At 37.4% G+C, this 23551-nt stretch overlaps 1 protein-coding gene across 12 annotated transcripts in view; it reads right to left on the reverse strand.

Annotated features, from left to right (window-relative positions):
- RFX3 (regulatory factor X3) overlaps window positions 1-23551 on the reverse strand; it is a 340088-nt gene that overhangs the window by 186670 nt on the left and 129867 nt on the right. For 11 of the 12 annotated variants that reach the window (XM_051846155.2, XM_051846152.2, XM_051846162.2 and 8 more), the window contains one exon: window positions 15136-15260. In XM_051846155.2, coding sequence (XP_051702115.1) covers window positions 15136-15252 — 117 coding nt within the window. In that variant the 5' untranslated portion in view covers window positions 15253-15260. Of the gene's footprint in view, window positions 1-4436; window positions 4537-15135; window positions 15261-23551 lie in introns of those variants that run through there. The other variant, XM_051846187.2, reaches the window with a different exon arrangement.

Genomic DNA, 23551 nt, shown 5'->3' on the forward strand with positions numbered 1-23551 from the left:
TATACTTCTCAAATACAAGAACAAGCTGTCAAGGCCAAATAACATTCTGCAAAGCAAATATTTAAGTCCTTTGAGCCCGTTTCCTTATTTGAAAAGAAGAACAATACCATCTACTTCTTAAGTTTTAGAAATACTGAGCCATGCATGCGTTAAGCACTGGGACTGGCAAACGGTAGGTGCTCACTAGATGGCAGCCTCTGTTATTTCATTTTAACTAGACTTTGGCCAAAAGTGACAAGTTCAAAATTATGACCATTACTGAAAATTTTAATTGTTTAGTTACAGACTGAAACAGGACTTAAGGGTCAAGACACCAAGATTCCTAACCTATCCCCCCAACACTCCTGCGTTGCCCCCACAACTCTCACCACTGAATCTAAGAGATGAGGATGTAAGCAGTCAGATGAGCTGGTGGGTTGTTAGGCTAGTTGGAAGACAGGCCCCTTACCTGCACTTAGTTTTACCAAAGCTAGACAGGATTGTAATCCCTGCCTTCTGATTAGCTGTTATTCTGCTCCTCCCCTGATTGGTTAAATCTAGCTTTGATTTTCAGAAAGGGCCAATCAGAGAGAGCCACTTCATGTTTATAAGGGGCAGACACTGAATGCTGCAGGTTTCTTGCTGTCAGTAAATCTTGCTTTGCTCACTGTCCCTGTCGATGTGGAAATTCTCCTTGTATGTGAGACAAGAAGTGACACTGCCCTCATCCTCATTCTGCTGCAACAAATGCTCCAATTGGATTCTTCTGCCCTTTCAACAATGCCCTTTCAGCTCCACAAACTACCAGTCTTTATGCCAAGTCTGTATATACTCACTTCCTTTAAAAAAAAAAAAAAAGAAACACTTTTATTTTACCCCCTTATAGTTGTAACTATTCCTCAATCTTAGTTTAGAAGTCACTCCCTCTGGGAAAACCTCTTTGACCAACCCCTACCATAAATAACAATTTGATTTGGTCATTGAGTTTCCCTTGCAGAAACAGATGGCAAAATGGCTTAGCTATGTTAGACTGCATGTGTATTTTTTTTTTTTTTTACAAAGAATTTCCCTGATTTGCTTTGGCATGAGAGAAGGTGTTATCATTTGTCTCCTCCAAAACTCATGTTGAGGCTTGGTCCCCAAAGTAACAGTGTCAATAGGTGTTGGGGCCTCTAAGAGGGGTCAATGTGTTTCTCACAGAGTGAGGTCTTGCTCTGGAGGGACTGTACGGGTTACTTCGAATGTAGACTGTTACAAAGTGAGCCTGGCACTTTCTTCTTGTTCTCTCTGAAACAGGTGCTCTTCCACAGATAAGCCCTCACCATTCTCCCATGTGCTCCCATCACAAGATGCCAACCACCAAGCATCCTTACCAGAAAGAGATGTGAGTGCCATGCTCCTGGACCTACAGAACTGTGAGCTAAATACATTTCTTTTCTTTATAAAGTACATAGCCCCTGACATTTTTTTAAAAAGATTTATTTTATTTACTTGAGAGGTAGAGTTACAGACAGAGGGAGAGACAGAGAGAAAGGTCTTCCATCCACTGGTTCACTCCCCAAATGGCCGCAACAGCTGGAGCTGCGCTGATCTGAAGCCAAAAGTCAGATGCTTCTTCCCAGTCTCTCATGCTGGTGGAGGGGCCCAAGGACTTGGGCCATCTTCTACTGCTTTCCCAGGCCACAGCAGAGAGTTGGATCAGAAGAGGAGCAGCCAGACTAGAACCAACACCCATATGGGATGCTGGTGCCACAGGTAGAGGATTAACCTGCGCCACAGCTCCAGTCCCCTCTGGCATTTTTTAATAGCAAACGAAATGGACCAAGACAATAGGTGCTCTGTTTAAAATATGTTCCAAGGGGCCAGAGCTGTGGTAGCAGGTAAAGCCGCTGCCTGCAGTGCTGGCATCCCACATGGGCACTGGTTTGAGTCCTAGCTACTGTACTTCTGATCCAGCTCTCTGGGATGGCCTAGGAAAGCCATGGATCCCCATGGGAAACCTGAAGAAGTTCCAAGTTCTTGCCTTTGGATCAGCACAGCTCTGGCTATTGCAGCCATCTGGGGAGTGAACCAGCAGATGGAAGACCTCCCTCTTTCTCTCTCTCTCTCTCTCTCTCTCTCTGCCACTGCCTTGCAAATAAATAAATCTTTAAAAAATAAAAAAGTTCCAAATTGTTTGAATTACATGTAAACAAAAGTTCCAGTTGCCCTAAAAGTTTCCATTTTCTACTCATGTAGAAATTTTTATAGGACAAATTAAACTTCGCAAACTAAAAAACAGTACCACCATTAAAGTCCATGGTTTGGTAACCAAGTTAGATATTTAATGGAAACAAATTATAATCTCTAAAACAAAAATGTGGAATCAAGTAAAAGAAGTCTATATAAGCTTTTACAAAGTAAGTGCTTTGTAAGACATTTTCTTCAACACAATTCTGGGAAGCCTCTTGGAATAGAAGAACTAAATAAATAGTTTAAACCTCTTCTAATGAGATCAAACTGCAATCAGGCCAGCTATGATATTAATATACAAGGATACTTCAAAAAGTACATGGAAAATCTGTATTATGAAAAAACTATCCATATGTTTCAAAAGTTCTTAGCACCAAAATTACCTTTTAACTACATTTTAATATTACTTTTTGAAGTATCTTTATGTTGCTTTCTACCTTTATTTCATACAGTCTTCAACAAGAATGCCACATTTAATCCAAAATTATTTTAAATCATGAGATGAATATATACTACTGGAGGCATTCCTGACAGCTATGACTTGAGTGTGTTCCCTGAAATTCATGTTTTAGAAACTTAATCCCCAAAGCAATGCTGTTGACAGTGGGGATTATTAAGTGATGTTTAGGTCAGCCGTACTGCCTTCATGAATTGATTAATGTTATTATCATGGAAGCAGACCTCTTATTAAAACAAGTTAGGTAGTGTTTTTGCTCTTGCGCTGCCTTGCTCACCTTCTTCCATGAGATGACACAGCAGAAAACCTTCACCACATGATCACACCTTGACATTGGGCTTCCCAACCTCCCAAACTGTGAGAAATGAATTTCTTTTCAAGTTGATGGTACTTTGCTATACAAAGCAGACTAAGACACTGATCTTTACTGAGAATCTTCTGGCATTTTCTCTAATCAGTATGCTGACCACAATGTCAATCTATGGTGGAAGATATCAATACAACCTCTGCAAGTCAAATCAAGTTGGTGTCAGTCCCTTTTATTTTATTTTATTTTATTTTATTTTTTGACAGGCAGAGTGGACAGTGAGAGAGAGAGACAGAGAGAAAGGTCTTCCTTTGCCGTTGGTTCACCCTCCAATGGCCACCGCGGCCGGCGTGCTGCGGCCGGTGCACCACGCTGATCCGATGGCAGGAGCCAGGTACTTATCCTGGTCTCCCATGGGGTGCAGGGCCCAAGCACTTGGGCCATCCTCCACTGCACTCCCGGGCCACAGCAGAGAGCTGGCCTGGAAGAGGGGCCACCGGGACAGAATCCGGCGCCCCGACTGAGACTAGAACCTGGTGTGCCGGCGCCACAAGGCAGAGGATTAGCCTAGTGAGCCGTGGCGCCGGCGGTGTCAGTTCTGATCTAGAGTTTGAGCCCTCCTGACTCATAACCTAGTTCAATGAAAGGAAGGAACTCAAGTGCTTATGAAGTAAAGAAAATAAAACCTACAACGGTATTAAGACTACCATACAGGGAATAAGTGATTTGAAACAAAGACAGATGGTTGGGGCCATTGCTGTGGTATAGCAGATTAAGTGTCTGTGATACCAGAATCCCATACAGATGCATCCCAGCTACTCCACTTCCAATCCAACTCCCTGCTAATGGCTTGGGAAAGCAGCTGAAGTAGGCCCAAGTCCTTGGGCAACTACATCCACGTGGGACACCCAGAAAAGGCTTCTAGATTCTGGCTTCAGATTGCGACCATTTGGAGAGTGAATCAGCAAATCAAAGACCTCTCTTTACCTATCTCCCTGCCCTCCCTCCATAACTCTGCCTCTCAAATAAATATATAAATCTTAAAAAAAAAAACTAAAAGGTAACAGATGATCAAATGCCCAATGTTAAAGGAGAGGGATCAATGCTCTCATCAAAAAAGAAAAAAGAAAAAAATCACTTTCTATTAGAATATCAGAAAATACTACTACAACTAATAATAATAGTAATAATAATGAAGATGAAAATAATACTTACCCCTCCATATATGTGGGGTTTACTTCTGTGGATTCAACCAATCTCATATTAAAAATATTAAAAAAGAAATTATATTCATACAGAACATGCCCTGTTTTTAATCATTATTCCCTAAATAATATAGCATAACTACTATTTACATAGCATTATTATCAGTTTATATTAGCTAGTAAAAATAATTTAGAGATGATTAAAATAACTAATGTGTAAGAGAAGATGTGTACAGGCTAACTGCAAATCCCACACCATTTTCATCAAAGGACTTCAGTATCTGCAGATGTTGGTATCTTTGGGATTTTAGAATAAATGCCCCACGAACACTGAAGGATGACTGTGACAGTAGAAAAATAGATAAATAAATTTATTAAAGGTTTATTATAATCATTTACTATATAAATTAATTAATTAATACATCATTTGGCTTTTTAGCTATATATGACCTATTTATTATTAGCCCTACTTTACAGATAAGGAAATTAAGCCTGAAAAAAGTTAATAATTCTCCCACAGTCATCAAACTAGACAGAGCTTGAGTCAGGACTTTCACTCATGCTTTTCAACTACAAAGTATATTCTCTTCATCTCACCCAAATATATTTTCTTGAAAAAGTAGCACTCAAAATTCCTAAAAAGGGAAGCCCATAAACCATGGAAGAAGAGAGGTATGACAGTCAATAGTATCTAGTGTCAAAGAAAAATCCAGGAAGAGTCTAAAAGAATATTGTTGGATTTGGCTTCTCCAAAGTTATATGGCTTGTCAGTATTTATTGGACAGTATCTATTTTTATTAGGAATAGGAATTAGTCCAACAAAAGGGGAAGATATGGTAGATAAATGTCTCTTCAGGAAAACTACAATGGAGGAATACCTAAAAAAATAAGTCAACCATAAAGAAAAGAAACAGAAACATCAGGGGGTAGACACATGTTAAGGTATCATAAATTAGCCATCTGACTGCACTTCCCCTAAGAGGTTCCTGTGCAACATTTTTCATATCCCTAACTTCCTAGGTTGCCTCCCACCAGTCAATACAGATTGTCTCATTTCCTCTGAACTCTTCCATGTTTTTCTCTTCCAGAGATACCCTAATCCACTTCATCTATTTAAAAGGGATTCAAAAGATGGCTCCCTATAATCAGGTACCATGTTATATTTCCTTTGAAATTCCACATTTAACTTAGTACTTGACATGTTTCTAATAAAATATGAGATACAGAACTGATCACAGTGATCTAACTCCAGATGAGAAAATATTTTTAAACATCACTATACATAAAAATCAAATAATACTACTGAACTATTCAAATGTCAGAGCTCTTATTTTTACAAATATTCCCTCAGTAGAAATGGTCAACTAAAGGACCTTTATATTGAATAGCACAGAAAGATTTATTTCATTTACAAATTGTCATGGTCCTTTGAAACATTTTATGTTTTTATATTGGATACTAAAAGTTAGCAGTTCTCCTAAAAATAAATATTCTCTTTAAGAGCTAAAATCATTGTTTTTATTTTTAAAGACATTCAACTGGAATTCACTTTATAATGTAACTTTATCTTTTCAAATGTCTGCCATAATCTTGATTATGAGAATACTGTCCTCTCCAGGAATCAAGCCAATGAGAATCAAGTCCCAAATAAGAGCAAACCAGAGAAAAAATGTCTTTGTTTCAGTTGATTATATGAGATAATGGTCTCAAATGAAAAGAATTCTATTCATGCCAATCAAAGACATGGTTTGCAGAAAGCAAATCTCTTGACCCTGAAGAGAAAGAAAAGATAAAGACAAGAATGATGGAGTGCACTACGTTAGGCTTAGCTCTCCAAACTAGCAAACCAACCCATTTAAGATACTATTGCTCACACTTTGACCCAATAGAATATTCTGTTTTGGATTTAACATACTCTAGACAATTTGTAAAAAATCATTATTGATTACCTTCACCAAAATAACTTTCCCATCATTATACTTCAGATTATTTATTGTGGTTTCTCTTTGGTTGTGATGCTCTATTAGCAGGAGTATGGCAAACATGGGACAGCAGAAATGGCCCAGTATTGAAGTTGTGGCCTAAAGAATGTGAGGATCCGAGGAGTACTCATATTAAACTTGAAGTCCTAGAATCAGTTTCCCAAAGATGAAGGCATGATCATTTTATACACTACCACAATACGTAGAAATATTAGAGAGGATTCATTTACAAGTCACTCTCCTTGAAATTTACCCTTGATACAACCTAATTGACAACTCCGGTTGGATCCATTCCCCAAAGAAGTGTGATTTATCTATTGATCACAGAGATAAATTTGAAAGATATATCATTGTTCACACAGAAATGCTAACTATGTGATAGACTGATACCAACTGAAAAGAAACAATATAACCATATAGCTATTCTACTCAGCTCAAATTATGAAGGGTCCCCGACTGTTTAGGTGATTGATATAAAATAAACGTTCTTTCCTGATTATAATCTTGAAATAAGTGTTTATCACCAAAAAAATGTTTCAAATGTCCCAGTTAAAAACTCAAAGACACTAGAAACACGCCAAATACCTGCAGAAGGTAGATTACAGTCTTCTATAATGAAAGAATTACAACAGAATTGAACTCTGCTTTGTAAATATGTTTCTTTGACCTCAAGGGAAGTCCCTGATCCCCAGGGCTCCACTGTCCCTGAGATGTAATGTTTAGAAGAATCAAAACAGAGACAACACACTCATTTTGGTAGAAAAAGATTTATACCCTTCTCAAATACCAACAACTGCTGAGGTTGGGTCAGGCTAAAGCCAGGAGCCTGGACCTCAATCCAAAGTTTCCCACATGGATGGCAAGGACGTAACTATTTGAGACAGCACCTGCTGCCTCCCAGGGTATGTGTTAGCAGACATCTGGAATAGGAAGCGGTGTTGGGACTGGAATCCAGGCATGCTGATATGGGATATAAAATCCCAAGCATTATCGTAACAGCTGTGTAAAACACTCATCAGAATTCAATAATCTACATGAAACTCTCAATTGCTCAAGAAAGGGAAAGGGGGTACTCTATTTACTCTATTTCTAGTCATATTCTATGGAAATTCACCAGTCCAAATTTCTTTTTACAAAAAAGACAGAATAAATGATACCAAATTTTCTGGTTCTTCTCAAAATATTGAACAGGAATACTTTTATGGATTTCATTGAATTGGCCAATAATATATTTAAAAGCTAACACTATGACATTTTTATAATTAAATTTTATATAAAGTAGGAAATTTGATATGGTATTATAAAACAAGACTTGATTATTCTTTGCTCACAATTCTCCATTCATGAACCATATTCCTGAAAGAGAGGTGGAAATTTGATATTTGAGATCATATAAAATAAGTGATTACCATATAAATTATTTTAAAATCAACAGTTCATTTGATGTAAAATTAGAACTTTCAAGGCTTTTATGAAAAAGAAATGCATAATAACAGAAACTTAATTTCTTTTGGTTTTTCAACATTCCAATAGATATAATTTCATGTTTCTTAAAAAGAAATTAACTGCTCAGTTTTCTCTTTAAGCCAAAATGAAATGGCCAAAGTAAGGTTACAAGGAAACACCGAATCAATAGAAGTAACCATCTTTGACATCAATACCATGACTGAATACCCATCATGAGTACGTAACAAAAGCTAGATGCCTTTAAAGGCATCTGCTACAGTTTGTAGATAACATCAGCACATTAACAATTCGAGCATTATAGGCATATCAGAGCAATAAGAAATCACTATAGCACAAATCTTATCAGTTATGGGCAATTTATATCAACAGGACACCATAAGAATGCACTAGAGTGGTTCAAACTATACAGTTCTAGTAGAAACAAAATAAAATAAAATAAAATAAAATGACAACAGAGAAAAAAAATCCTTCCAAAAAGCCTGGAAGAAGAACCTAACATGTGTCTCTAGGCAAATATCACACTAACCAACTATGTGATATAAAACACTGTGTTCACAAAAAGAAAATGAAAATTCTCACCTTCTTTGTTTGGTGTAAAGGAATGTAGGGTATCACCTGCCTTGAATGTCCCAGTGGAAACGGCTAATTTGAGGAACTGAAAAATATGGCTCTTGTGGAGGCTGGGGGGAGCCATATGTTTTCCAAATTGTGCTCCAAATGTACTTGAGATTATTTTTCATAAGGACAAGAATGAAGTGTGTGTATGTGTGTGTGTGTGTGTGTGTAATCTATTGATGGTTGCTGGACTAATTTTATGCTGCTGAGAAACATTTTTTGTTTTTAATATAGATATTTAATATAAAAAGTGATTTCACTTAAGAAACAATTCAGATTATTTCCATGTAGGAAGTGACTGGCCTTCTCTAACTCTTAAAAGTTTGGAAGTGTATTCTTTGTTTTAATTTCTACACTAAAGAAGACCAAGCATAGGTCATATCATATGAAAAAGAGAAAGCTAAATGTACTATTGTAATATCCAACTTGCTTGCCTACATAGCAGCCAAGTACTGACTCACAAAGCATGAAGTTGGGAAACTTCTATAAAAACATGACCAGGGCAGGCATTTAGCCTGGTGGTTAACATGTCCAAGTACTACATCAGAATGCCCCAGTTAGACTACCAGCTCAGGCTCCTGCCTCCAGTTTCCTACTAGTACAGACCCTGGAAAGTGGCAGTGATGATTCTAAGAACTGAGGTCCTGCCATCTACATGAGAGACCTGCATTGTGCTCCTGGCTCATAGCTTCAGCCCCAGCTCGGTCCTAGCCATCATACACATCAAGGGGACGATCCAGAAAGTAAGAGCTTGGTCTCTTTCTGTCTATGTCTCTCTCTGCCTCTCAATTTTTTAAAAATTTTAAAAATATGACCAGCTGAGAATGAAGAAACAAAATTATTGAACAGAGGGTTCCTAATTAAAAAGTCCAGTCAGATGACACCATTCTGAAGCCAACAAGACCAACTCATGTATTACAAGCTAAGTTCTTTTTAAAAGATGTATGTATTTATTAGAAACAGAGTTACAGAGAGAGAGAGACACAGAGTGTGATATCCCATCTGCTGGTTCACTCTCAAAGTGGCTACAATGGCTGGGACTTGGCCAAGACAAAATCATGAGCCCAAAATTCCACCTAGCATTCCCTCATGGGTAGCAGGGGCCCAAGAATTTGGGCCATCTTCTGCTGCCTCCCCAGGTGCACCAGCATCTGGCTAGATGGTAAGTGGAGCAGCCAGGACTTGAACTGCTGCCCATATGGGATGCCAGTGTCACAGGCCATGGCTTAACCCACTGCGCCACAATGCCAGTCCCCCAAATCAACCTCTAATACTCACATTTTGAAATACAGAATAATAGTTTTAACACAAAGAAGAAAGAAGAGAACCTTGAAAGAAACAGACTATGTAAAGAAAACAAATATTCCACAATTTTTTTAATTAACATCTTCAGAGAGCCATGAAATAATACATATTATAAACTAGAACACTGGGGTCGGCATTGTGGTATAATAGCTAAAGCTGCCACCTGCCACACCAGCATCCCATATGGATGTCAGTTCAATTCTTGACTGTCCCACTTCCAATCTGACTCCCTACTTATGCACCTGGGAAAGCAACAGAAATTGGCCCAAGTGCTTGGGTCCCTGCACCCACGTGGGAGACCCAGATGAAGCTCGTGACCCCTGATTCCTGAATTTGGCCCAGCCCAGTCCCAGCTATTGTGGCCATTTGAGGAGTGAACCAGTGGATGGAAGATCTCTCTCTCTCTCTCTCTCTCTCTCTCTCTCTCTCTCTCTCTCTTTCAAATAAATAAATAAACCTTTTAGAAAAGGGAACATCCTGGGAATTTCTCAGTTTTGAGAATACAAAACACAATAGCATAAATTAAGAATAATAATGGTCTGGAAGATGAAAATGAAAGCTGAACCAAACAAACAGAGGAGAGGTGATCATAAATACAAAAACTGAGAAAGTTTTCCAGAACTAAGGAAACAAGAATTCTCAGAGTAAAAAGGGCCTTCAAAGTTCCAACACCACGTATGAAAATAAGCCACGCCAAGGCACAGAGTACTGAAGTGTCAAGGAACTTGGATTTAAAACATAACAAATATACAGGTTACATACAAAGAATTAGAAATCAAAATTCTATTTGATTTGTCCACAGCAATCCTGAAAGCTAGAAGAAATATAACCATTTAGGCCAAGGAAGATGAGTTTTACATGAAAGTAAGGCAAGCCTAGCTTACCAGATGGCTACATTTGAATTGCATTTATGTATCATGGCAGTATAAGCACTAAATATCAATCCTATATCAGTACATGTGAAACTTTTTTTATACATTAAAGATGTCATATAGGGGCCAACATTATGGCACAGCAAGTTAAGCCACTGTGCAGAATGTTGGCATTCCATATAGCTGGTTAGAGTCCTGGCTGCTCTACTTCCAGTCTAGCACCCTGCTACCGCATCTCTGAAAGGAGAGGAAGATGGCCCAACAGCTTGGGACCCTGCCACCCATTTAGAAGACCAGGAGGGAATTTCAGCCTCCCAGCTTCAGTCTGGCCCACTCCTAGCTACTGCAGCCATTTCAGAAGTGAACAAACAAATGGAAGATCTCTCCCCCCCCCCCCCGCCTCTTTTCTCTCTCCTCTTGCTATTTGTAACTTCATTTTTCAAATAAATATTTTTGAAAAAAATTAATATATTTCAAGCACAAATATTAAAACGAGGTGATGGGAAGGGTAAATGTGTATGTGGGATTAAAAGAGAAGCACACCCAAGACCATATAGCTTCACTGCTGAATCCCATCAGGCATTTAAAGAACTCCAATTTTTCTCAAGCTATTCAAAACAACTGAAAGGGAGGGAATCCTCCCAAACGCCTCCTGTGATGCCAGCATCACCTTAATTCCTAAACCTGAAAATGATACAACGGAGAAAGAGAACTACAGACCAATTTACCTGGTGAACACAGACGCAAAAATCCTCAACAAAATACTAGTCAATCAATTCCAGCAACACATCAGATTCCACCAACCCATCAGAAAGATCATTCACCCGGACCAAGTGAGATTTATCCCTGGTATACAGGGATGGTACAACATTCGCAAATCAATCAATGTGATACATCACATTAACAAAATGAAGAACAGAAACCATATGATTATCTTTATAGATGCAGAAATGCACTTGATAAAATACAATATCCTTTCATGATGAAAACCGTAAGAAAACTGGGTATAGAAGGAACATTCCTCAACACAATCAAGGCAATTTATGACAAACCAACAGCCACTGCCTTATTGAAAGGAAAAAGTTGGAAGCATTTCCACCAAGATCCAGAACCAGACAAGGATGCCCACTCTCAACACTGCTTTTCAATATAGTCCTGAAAGTTTTAGCCAGAGCCATTAGGCAAGACAAAGAAATCAAAGGGATACAAACTGGGAAGGAGGAAGTCAAAATATTCCTATTCGCAGATGATTTGATTATATATATATATATATATATATATATATATATATATCAGATCCAAAAGAATCCTCTAAGAGGCTATTGGAATCATAAAAGAGTTTGGTAAAGTGGCAGGATATAAAATCAATACATAGAAATCAATAGCCTCTATATTCACAGAAAATGCCATGGCTGAGAAAGAACTTCTAAAATCAATTCCATTCACAGTAGCTGCACAAAAACTTAAATACCTTGAAACAAATTTAACCAATGACACCAAAGATCTCAACAATGAGAATTACAAAACATTAAAGAAAGAAAGATAAGAAGACACAAAAAATGAAAAAAAAAATCTTCCACATTCATGGATTGGAAGAATCAATATCATCAAAATGTCCATACAACCAAAAGTGACTTACAGATTCAATGCTATACCAATAACAATATGAAGGACATTCCTCTCAGATATAGAAAAAAATGATGCTGAAATTCATATGGAAACACAAGAGACCCCAAAGAGCTAAAGCAAACTTATACAACAAAAACAAAGCCAGGGGCATCACAATACCAGATTTCAAGACATACTACAGGGCAATTATAATCAAAACAGCCTGGAACTGGCACAAAAACAGATGAATAGAACAATGGAACAAAACAGAAACTCCAGAAATCAACCCACGCATCTACAACCAACTTATTATCTTTAACAAAGGAGTTAAAATGAATCCTTAGAGCAAGCACAGTCTTTTCAAGAAATGGTGCTGGGAAAACTGGATGTCCACATGCAGAACTATGAAGTAAGACCCCTACCTTACACCCTACACAAAAATTCACTCAAAATGGATCAAAGACCTAAATCTATGATCCAATACCATTAAATTTCTAGAAAACATTAGGGAAACCCTGAAAGACATTGAGATAGGCAGAGTTCTTGGAAAAGCCCCAGAGGCACAGTCAATCAAAGCCAAAATTGACAAATGGGATGACATCAAATTGAGAAGCTTCCACATGGTAGAAAAAAAAAAGACTCAGCAAAAAGACAACCAACAGAGTGGGAGAAAATATTTGCACACTATGGAACTGATAAAGGACTAATAACAGAAATATATAAAGAGCTCAAGAAACTCAACAACAACAACACAAACAATCCAGTGAAGAAATTGGCAAAGAACTTGGACATTTTTCCAAAGAGGAAATCCAAATGGCTAATAGACACATGAAAAACTGCTCAGGATCACTAGCTATCAGGGAAATGCAGATCAAAACCACAATGAGGTTTCACCTCACTCCCATTAGAATGGATTGCATACAGAAATCAGCAACCAACAAATGTTGACAAGGATGTGAGGAAAAACGTTCCTAATCCACCTTTGGTGGGAATGTAAACTGGTACAGCCACTGTGGAAGACAGTATGAAGATACCTCAGAAATCTAAAGATAGACATACCATAGGACCCAGCCATCCCACTCTTGGGAATTTACCCAAGGGAAATGAAATCAGCATACAAAATGTTATCTGCATCCCTATGTTTATTGCAGCTCAACTCAAAATAACTAAGATATGGAATCAAACCAAAAGTCCATCAACTGAAGACTAGATAAAGAAATTATGGGATATGCACACCATGGAACACTATATAGCAGTAAAAAAATTTTTTTAAATCCTATCATTTGCAGCAAATGGATGCAACTAGAAAATATACTTAGTGAAATAAGCCATAGTATTTGTCCAAAAGGACAAATACTATGTGTTCTCCCCGATCTGTGCTAACTAATAGAGCACCTAAAAGGTAATCTATAGAAGTAAAATTTTGTGATGTGATGACTTGGAACAGCCCTTGTCTCGAATATTGAAGAACATTTTGGGGGTGAACCAACAGAAGGAAGACCTTTCTCTCTGTTTCTCTCTCTCACACTGTCTAATTCTGCCTGTCAAAAAAAAAAAAAAAAAAAACCAAGAACTGACAAATCTTGCTGATTTATTTGACTCTTTGTACACTTTTGTATGTATTATAAAGGACCTGTAGTAAATATGGAATGATATGCAAATTTAATAGAAATACAACTGTTTTTAAAAATAGAAGAGAGGGTAGAAAGGAGGGATACAGGGAGGAAGAAAAGAAAGTCATGGACAGAGAACAAGATGTGTACCACAACCTTTTGAAGTCTCCAGAGGTGCTTTCTGGAGATAGGATCACTATCTCTACTACACTTTTATACATAGGCATTTTCAAGGCAATTCTTCCACACAGAGGAAAACCAAACCAGAGTGAATTTAACTTTTCAACATTTCTGTAATATTCACAGACTGTCATATTTTTAAAAGTGGGCACATACAACAATAACCAAATCATCCTTTACTTTATTTAGGATGATATGAAATCATGGAATTGGTGATGATATCAATAATACCAGAGACTTTTAAAACAGTGTTATTTTGTGAATCAAAATCATATGTGGTTCAACCTTAACAAACTTGGAGCATGAAGGAGGGGAAATTGTGTGTGTACGTATGGCAGAGACCAGATGTGAGTGTGCTAAGATTTAAGAAAAAAAAATTAACTTCAGGAGTCTTTATTAACTCAAAAAGTCAGACTTCCCTGGGATTTTAGCACTCTGCTGACCCAAACCAATTCTTATATACTGATTACTGCCTGAATTATTCCAACTATCACTTATGAAAAGATATTCCTCTTCCTAAAGACTTATTTACAATTGAATACAGACTGTCCTAGATACTGAGAAAATATAGGCAAACCTTGAGTCTCAAGAGAATGCTACTTGACATACAATCTTTCTCACTCATGTTCTTATGACAGTCCAATGTATTCACAATCCACACACACAACCACTAACTTGCATGAACAGCATTATTTTGTCAGTATCTGTTCAAAACAAACCAACTGCCCTGAGTATGAATAAGACCTGTAGTAAGCATCTGATGATGAATTCATTCCCAACTTTCTGAATGGAATGACTCAGATCTCCAGACCTTTCAGATAACTTTATTTGCATTAAATAGTATTTATCAGCAACTTAAAGTGAAGGTATTTTCTTAAACACCACAAAGGCAAAATTCCTACTCAAAAAATACATGCATCCTTTCCTTTTCTGAGTACTAATTGTGACCAGTATTATTATGAAAGTATTGATGTTAACAGTTCAATGTGAAAGGAGCAGAACGTTGTGATTGCTAGGGTGGGAAGAGGGAAAGAAAAGAGAAACAGAAAACCTTCTAGAGTGGTCAAGTCAGAAAAAATAACTCTCCTATACTAAAGAGGATCTTTCAGAATGGAGATAGTTTGAGTATTCACCTATAACCTAACACAAAGAATCTGGCACACCCAGAAAATTCTCAACTAACTAAGAATTGAACTATGCCAACCTTAGCACACCATGAGACAAGAAAGTCCACATAATCTTTGTATACAGCTGTGCTAGACAATCACACAATGAAAGTAACAGCTTCTTCACTAAGAACAGCAGCTCCTTACCTGCTGTTGTACTGGTACCTGCTGCACCACCTGCGTAGGCACTGCTGCTTGACTAGCCACAGAGGTTTGTAAAGTCACTGTCGAACCTGTGTCCGACCCGGTCTCTGATGTCTGCATGATGGTCTCTGAAACAGATTAACACAAAAATAAAGTTCAGAATGTTTCCCTTGTGTGATCACCTTCGCTACATTTGTTTTAATATTCTATACTTTCAATCCTTGTAATACCTCTTATTCCAAAACACTGACCATGAATGATTATACAGTCACTTTGACCACTTTTTAAATAGAGAAAATTACTAATCTACATTTTTTAAGTATCCATTTGCACTTCTTATTCTGAGACCACAAAGGTTAGATCTAACTGAAAGCTTCCATCCTTAGTTCTTACCTGTTATAAATGGTCTTGATCTCTTTATAGACTATGGTCCAAAATTCTATCAAGAAGTTCTTAATTCTTAGAACACAAAACCTATGTGGATGCAAATATGTCATGAACTCCAATTTCTAGAAATTTTTATAGACTAGAAGGATGTTATTGGAGGACCACATTTTAGAATAAATCATTTATAAGATTTTTTTTCCAGCATACTACTCAGTGATCTAAAATAAATATTAATGTATGTCCTAAACATAACTGAAGGATCAAATTTAATAATTTTCTCCACTTGTGGCAGAATACAGTATGAAAAAAATTCAATTATATTCTCACACAATGATAGCCAATTATCAATAGTGCTTAACATTTTTGAAAGATGAGGATGACTACTCAGTATCACATCACATGCATGAGATTTGTAAACAAAAACATGACATTTGACTATTTCTTGCTCACAATTCAACATGCCATAGTTTTCACTTCATTTCTTATGTAACAGGGTTACATTTTTGCTGCATTTTCTCTAACAAGCATCCCTTTTCAGGCTTCCTGGCCTTGACACCTCCTTTTGCTATTTATACTTTCAATAAAATAAATATGCGTCTCTCTGCCAATGAGTGGAGACCAGAAATCTAATTTTCTTTCCTGGAGTAAAAGCAAGTTTTATCTCAGGTAGTCTAGGAAAAATACTGCACCAAGGTTTAAAGCTGTAAAGAATAATCATGAACATTAATTTTCTCTTAGGAAATATGTTTTTTCAAAGAGAAAATTAACCTCTCTCAGCATCTTCTGTCACAGCAATACCTCTTCTGGTGTTTCTTTACCCAAACTTGACATCATCACATTCAGGTTTAGAAACAGAGCTCTGAAAACATCAGATCTAGTCTTATTTTATTTGAGGAATCTAAGCCCAGAGAGGTTAAGAAACTGAAGTTGAACAGGAGTGGGCTCAGGACTGAGCTTGTTTCACTTTAAACCTGTGCTTCATTTTTTTGGTAGACTTTTAGACTGGAATCTCTTTAGGTGACTGAATGTTATTTTGTGAAACCTTTCCACAGTATAATACACTTTAGTAGGTAAGGTGTAGCAGTAACAGATAGCTTTGATTATTTCACATATGCTCAGGACTCTTCTACATGCTTTACATGTTAATTCATACATAAATTAACTTGTGTAACAAGTCAAGGCAGTTAGTATTATAATCTTCACTCACAGGTAAGGAACGTCAGGCACACAGAGGGAGGTAGCTAGGGGCTAACAAAATAAAAAGGATGGAGACTGTGTCTAATAGCCATTAATGCAGGTCAGCTCATGTTTAGCTCTGGGATATTGTAGATATATGGAAAGCAAATCTGCAGATTCTCATTCTTCCAATTTTCTAACGGAAGCTGAAAATTCCAACATGTTGGCTAGTTTTTAAAAATGTAACACTGTACATGCAGGCACGCGCACGCACACACACACACACACACACACACCCATCTGTACTAGCATTAATATCACAGATATGCCTAAGAATTATGAGAATGATAGTATTTCCCACACAAAACTCTTATCTAATTAAGATTACAGGGGGACCAACAGTTCTCAAAACTTTGAGAGATAATACACAACCAGGAACCCTATCTGTGCCTCTTTCTCCTTCTTTCACTGCAGAAAACACCCAAATCACCACCCCTTGCCCCACCAAAAACAAAACTGCACAAGAAATGTCCTTTCACTCATTCTAACTTATAGGCTGTCCATGCCATGTGTGCTATAGCAGAGGAGCTTTTCTGCAAGGACTAAGGAATGAAGCAAATGTTAGATGTCATCTTCAGCAAGGTTTCTGGAGTCTCTCTTGCACCTCCAAGATGGCTTAATGGTATTTGTCAATTTAGGATACAGATGAGAAAGACAGGCTTGCCCATTCTGATTTACCCTTTAAAGTGCAAAATCAAAAGTAGCTGAGTTTCTCACAGGGAGTCTCTCACTATAATTCCCTATTTCGCCAAGAACTGGCTGGGAATTTTACCAAGGCTAGTTTGTATATCCATACACTGTATCACAGAGCAGTCTACACAGCCTCTTTTGTACATGACCCATACTTTTTGATACCCACTGTGTGAAATCAAACATTTGCAAGAAAGAAATTCCCTTTAAAAATTAAATTTACCTATAAAGTAATTCTTATCAACTCCCAATAAACTGCCTGAGAAAGCACAACAGAGTATGAAAGGGATATATTTGGAAAATGGCCTCCTGTGAACTACATTAGATTCCCATAGACAGGATGCTTTTGACTCAGAGAGATTACAAAACAAAATTTTTAACTGCCAGTATTTTATAAGCAAATTATTCAAATAGCTATACCTATTCACTTGCCTGACCCTGACTGGTATTTGGATTTGTGATTCCTCTGAGGGTGAGAAACTTCTTATTATAAATTGAACTGAAAGCAGAAAAAATTATTTTAGGGTTTGAAACAATACTGATGACACACTGATTCATTGGTTTCATACAGAAGAGTCATATCCAAGCTCTGACCATTTTACTGATAGAAACGTCTAACTAGATGACTGAAACTCTGATCTCCCCCTCCTACAGATGAGTCAATTGAGACTCCTAGAGGTTAAGTCACTTACCCAAGGCAACACAGCAAGGAACTAGAAAGGGAGTGGCTGGACATCACACTAAATAAGCCCATGTACTAAACTACTAGACCATGCTGGAAGTCCTGAGTTCCATAATAGATGTTGCACAGATGGAAGGAGAGCAGAGAAAAACAAACAAACTGCTGCACTTTTAGAATGAGGAAAAGATGTTAACTATCCAACAGGAATATCATCACAGAACAGAGCAAGGAAAATAAGACAGGTAGAAAACAATGGCTTATGGCCAGCGCCACGGCTCAATAGGCTAATCCTCCACCTACGGCGCCAGTACACCGGGTTCTAGTCCTGGTTGGGGCACCGGATTCTGTCCCGGTTGCTCCTCTTCCAGTCCAGCTCTCTGCTGTGGCCCGGGAGGGCAGTGGAGGACGGCCCAGGTCCTTGGGCCCTGCACCTGCATGGGAGACCAGGAGGAAGCACCTAGCTCCTGGCTTGGGATTGGCGCAGTGTGCCGGCCACAGTACGCCGGCCGTAGTGGCCATTTAGGGGGTGAACCAACAGAAAAAGAAGACCTTTCTCTCTCTCTCATGGAGAACTTTCCATTTAGCTTTTGGCTCTGCCCACATATCACATCAAAACTGGCATATAAAGCACAATCCAGGTCAGTAAATAACAGACCAATTATCAACCTACTCCCAGAGCAGCTTCTCTTAATTCCTAAATTACTGCAGTCTGATCTGACTTATTTGGCTCCTAGGTTATAAGGTGAAGCTAGGTGATAAGTACTTAGGCTCTTAGTTTTGTCTCTTCCTTCATAGACACAATTTCATTCTCAACTGATTTCACTGATTACCTTTGAGGAAGGGGCTCTCTTTGCCTTTGTCAAGTCTCATGATTGGAGATGGTTTCAACCACATCCCTTCCAGGGACTGGCTCAAAAGGTTACAACCTTTATTAGCTCTCACTTAGTCTTTCCTGGTACTAGACACTACACTAAGTGCTTTAAATACAAAGAAGAATCCATGATGGAGGCATTATAATTCCCACTTAAATGAGGAAACCAAGGCACAAATGGATTAAATAATTTTTCAAGAGTCACACAGCTATTAAGTGGAAGAGCTTGAATTCAGACTAAAACCCATGATGTCAACCACTCCATATGCAACTTTGCAACCACGTGATGATAGGGCTCCAAATGAAGAGTTAGAAACTATGGTCCTGAACAGCAGCAGTCTTTAGGGCTCTCAATCCACAGTATTTCATCTACACTTCTAACAACAATGGACAGATAGGCTCGGCTCTCTCTGACACCCAAATTGGAAAGGATCTCCTGTGTTTCTCCTGAGGCCATAATGAAACTCAACTAGTAAGTACTTTTCCACAGGCATTTTAACTCTTTAATTCTGAAGACCTCATTTAACAGAAGATCAATTAGAATGTTAAAGTAGGTTTGAGGGGTATAACCCTCCTGCCAATTTTTGCTAAACAAATCATTTAATCTCACTGATAGTGCAGAGTACTCCAACAGAATTCAGAGATTTCCAACATTTCTGCAGGTGTGGATCATCACATGCAGGTAGTGTCCTCGTATGCACCACGTGCAGGTTTTGTTTTACTCCCAGGATAGCAGTTTGTGGGGACATTCATCCAGCACTGGTTTCTGCTGCTTTGTTTATGTTTGTGAGTAATTTGGTTAGCTTAGTTTCTTCACAGCCTCCTTTCAAGTGATATTTGTTTATCAGTCACAAATGCAGTCACATTAATCCATTTTGATAAGCTAAATAAACCCCTGCAGCTTGTCAATGATGCAGCCCAAATGCAAATGAGTTGTATATTCTTGCAGGAGAGACATGCACAATTTCAGTCTAGTCATCCTTGCCTAATGTGGCTGTCAGGTGTGTCATGAGCAACAGATGCTTGTTTGACAAAGGACCTTTTTATTCTGGCTAATTAAGCAGTTGGACACACCCGCCTGTTAACGGTTCTGCTTTGTACAGTCAGCTCTGGCTGAATCATGCGAATCTACAGCTAAATAGGCCACACTTTGAAAGAAGGCTAATTAACCTCTAAGAAAAGGAAAGGAATATTGCAAAAACCCAGCTGCCCAAAGCAACAAGATTAGCATTTCTTCAACCTGATGGGCAAAACCTAGACAAATCAAATGTGTTTGGAACAAACATGCATTATTGCAAGTTTTAAGGCATTCAAATTTCTTTCAGGAACTTCCTGAAGATTATTTAATACACTCAAATTCACGGTTGGATTCTTTTTGTCACACACAATGTACATGTCCTATTAAATGGTTTAATAGTCTGATCTAATCAATTACTTATCAAACAGAACTATATAATAGGGCTAATTTAAAAACAGGTAGTATCCATCTTGTATTTATTGGGGTCTTTCATCTGGAAATAATTTGCTCTTCCAAAAAGCAAAGTCTGCAAAGTTTGACCCTACTACACTTCACTGTATTGTTCTTAACACTGAAGAATATAACAGATTTTCATTCATATAGAAAATAAAGACCAGTAATTTAGTTTTCAAGGGCAACAGAGAATTTCCTTCCATTTTCCTTACAGAAAAAGATGCTACTTCCAATTCTTATTTGAACCAAATTAACCAAAATTATCGGGATACTCACTTAAGAGGTTTAGTAGAAATAAATTATATAAAATGTGACAATACTCAAGAATAAATAATTTGCAAGAGCATTAGAAACCTGACTCAAACTAATTATAGAAATGTCATTTCATAATTGAAAATTACCATTTTTAACATACAGAGCACAGAGTTTATCCTCAGTGTACTGTTACACAGAGGATGATCCAAAAATCATTCTAAATAAAGTTCTGCAGCATAAAGCTTTTATTACTAATACTGTGATTCAACATCAGAATTACTAAATGTTAGAAAATAAAAGAACATTTAGTGCCTATAATTATTAAAATCTATAATAATTAAAATAAGACCTCTAAAAGTGAAGAGTGTGTTTTGGCGGGAGGGGGGTCACTGATACATACCTTATGAACCAAAAATTAGTATGAAATGTATATATTGCTGACTATTCTGGAGTAGATGATGAAAAAGTATTATTACTCCAATTCTTTAAAACTAACCAGGATATTAAGTAATATTCAAAAATACATAGTGATAAACAAAATGGCATACTGAGAATTACATGTGTGTATATATGTTATATATTTGATTAAATAATGTGATAAATCTAATTGAAACTTTGACAAACATATATTGTACCTACTACAAATATAAAACACTAAAACTTGGCTTTTTCCTCTCTAACCAGTACAAATAAAAGAAACTAGTTAAGCTATAAACTGCAGTCAAATACCAAGATTTTTTATTTAAATACACCTTCATGAAGTTTATTCAGTAAAATAAGCAGCTTTAGCAAATCAAGTAAATGAAGGCTGTAAAAGAATTCATGCTTTTCTATATTATAAAAGCTCTGCCTCTTTATTTAGGCTTGATGTTATAATTTACATGAGAATATACAATGCATCTCTTGTACTAAACTGATCTGTAGAAAAATGATAGAATGATAATAGTGTAGACTGTTCTGCAGTCATCTTCCTGTGATAGCAGATGACAGTGATTAATGTTGGTGATGATTAATCAGCACACTGGTAACATATACAGGTTGCCTGGGTAACTTTTTTCACTTTTCAAACAAAGGTTTTCTCTTAACTAATTCTGCCCTTGACTCAGAATAGATTCAGAGAAACTATTTCTTTAAGAAAGGAAAAATCAAATTAAATTACTGTAACCATTTTTATCTTAATGGGCTGGTTACTTAAAAACTAAAATGAAATGATCCATTATCTCTGAAGCCAAAATACTGAAATAAGAGTTATTTTGTGATTTGTTTTTATTTCCAGTTATCAAGCTGTCTTCAAGCACTGAAGTAGTTTGGGGAAAATGAGAACCAAGTGTTTGTCTAATCAACTACTCATGCCATCCCAGTATTTTGTTTCATTTTCATGAATTAATTGGCAAATCAGTCTTATCTAGATGCTAAAATATAGCAGTGTCCAGATAATGACTAAAGGGAAAAAAATTAAAGCCAACCACATTTTTAAAACCTTTAAATATCCTAATCCTACACTCTTTCCTTCTGGAAGGAGGATCTGAGAACCAAATGACATAATACACAGCAAATTCTATGAGATGAAGCTATAAATGTTTCTGCCTACTGATCAGTCTAATTCTCGTTTTTAAAAAGATTTATTTTATATTTTTGAAGGGCAGGGTTAGAGAGAGAGAGTGGGAAATAGAGAGAGAGAAATCTTCCATCTGCTGGTTCACTCCCCAAATGGCCACAACCAGGAGCCAGGAGCTTCATCTGGGTCTCCCAAATGGGTCTAGGGGCCCAAGCACTTGCACTATCTTCTACTGCTTTCCCAGGTGCATTAGCAGGAAATGGAATTGGAAGCGAAACAGGCAGGACTTGAGATGCTGGTGTTGAAGGCAGCAGTTTAACCAGTTATGCCAAAACACTGACCCTGGTCAGTCTAATTCTGAGAGTGTCTAGAACCCACTGATTGAATGGGTTATTTAATGATATTAACACTTAGAATAGAAACATAATCAACAGTGAGAATTATCTGTTACTACCCTTATTATAGATAATAAGTATACTTATTCTCACATGTCGAGTACTTTCTGTGTATACGATAGCTGCTTTGCATATACTTAATTCTAATTTTGCTGATGAAATTGATATTCTCATTTTATAAGAGGGAAAGAAAGGATTTAGCAAGTTTGGATCATTACCCTAGGGTCACAGAGCTATTAATAGATAAAGGAAAGATGCAAGCTCAATACTGTCTCACTCCTATAACAATGACCTATCATCACCATGCTGGTTTGTTGCACGAACTTTGTAACAGCAGCAGACAATGAGAATGCTAGCAAAATCAACTTTAAAGATAAGGTACACCACAGAAATTAAGAACACTAAAGGAAGAAATGATAATTTGAAGAAATAAACATAAACATCATATGAACTACAAATATGTATCAAATCTACTGGATGTTATCAATAATACATTCATTCATGAATTAAACAAACTATAATTTTTATGATTTGGAAAAGTCTATCACAGGTTAAAATCACCTGCACCAACTCTGAGTTTATAAAATATTTTACAGATAACAGAAGATGTGAGACACAGACAGATACTGATTTGTTTTCAAGAATTTAAATCCAGGTGGCTGCTGTAGTGGCATAGTGGGTTAATCTACCACCCATGACACCATCATCCCATATGAGCACCAGTTCAAGTCTAGGCTGTTCCACTTCTGATCCTGCTTCCTGCTAATGTGCCTAAGAAATCAGAAGAAAATGGCCCAAGTGGTTGGGCCACCACAACTCATACTGGGAAACCAGGATGCAATTCCAGGCTCTTGGCTTCAGCCTGACCCAGTTT

Source organism: Oryctolagus cuniculus, chromosome 1 (genome assembly GCF_964237555.1).
Source record: "Oryctolagus cuniculus chromosome 1, mOryCun1.1, whole genome shotgun sequence".
NCBI lineage: Eukaryota > Metazoa > Chordata > Mammalia > Lagomorpha > Leporidae > Oryctolagus > Oryctolagus cuniculus.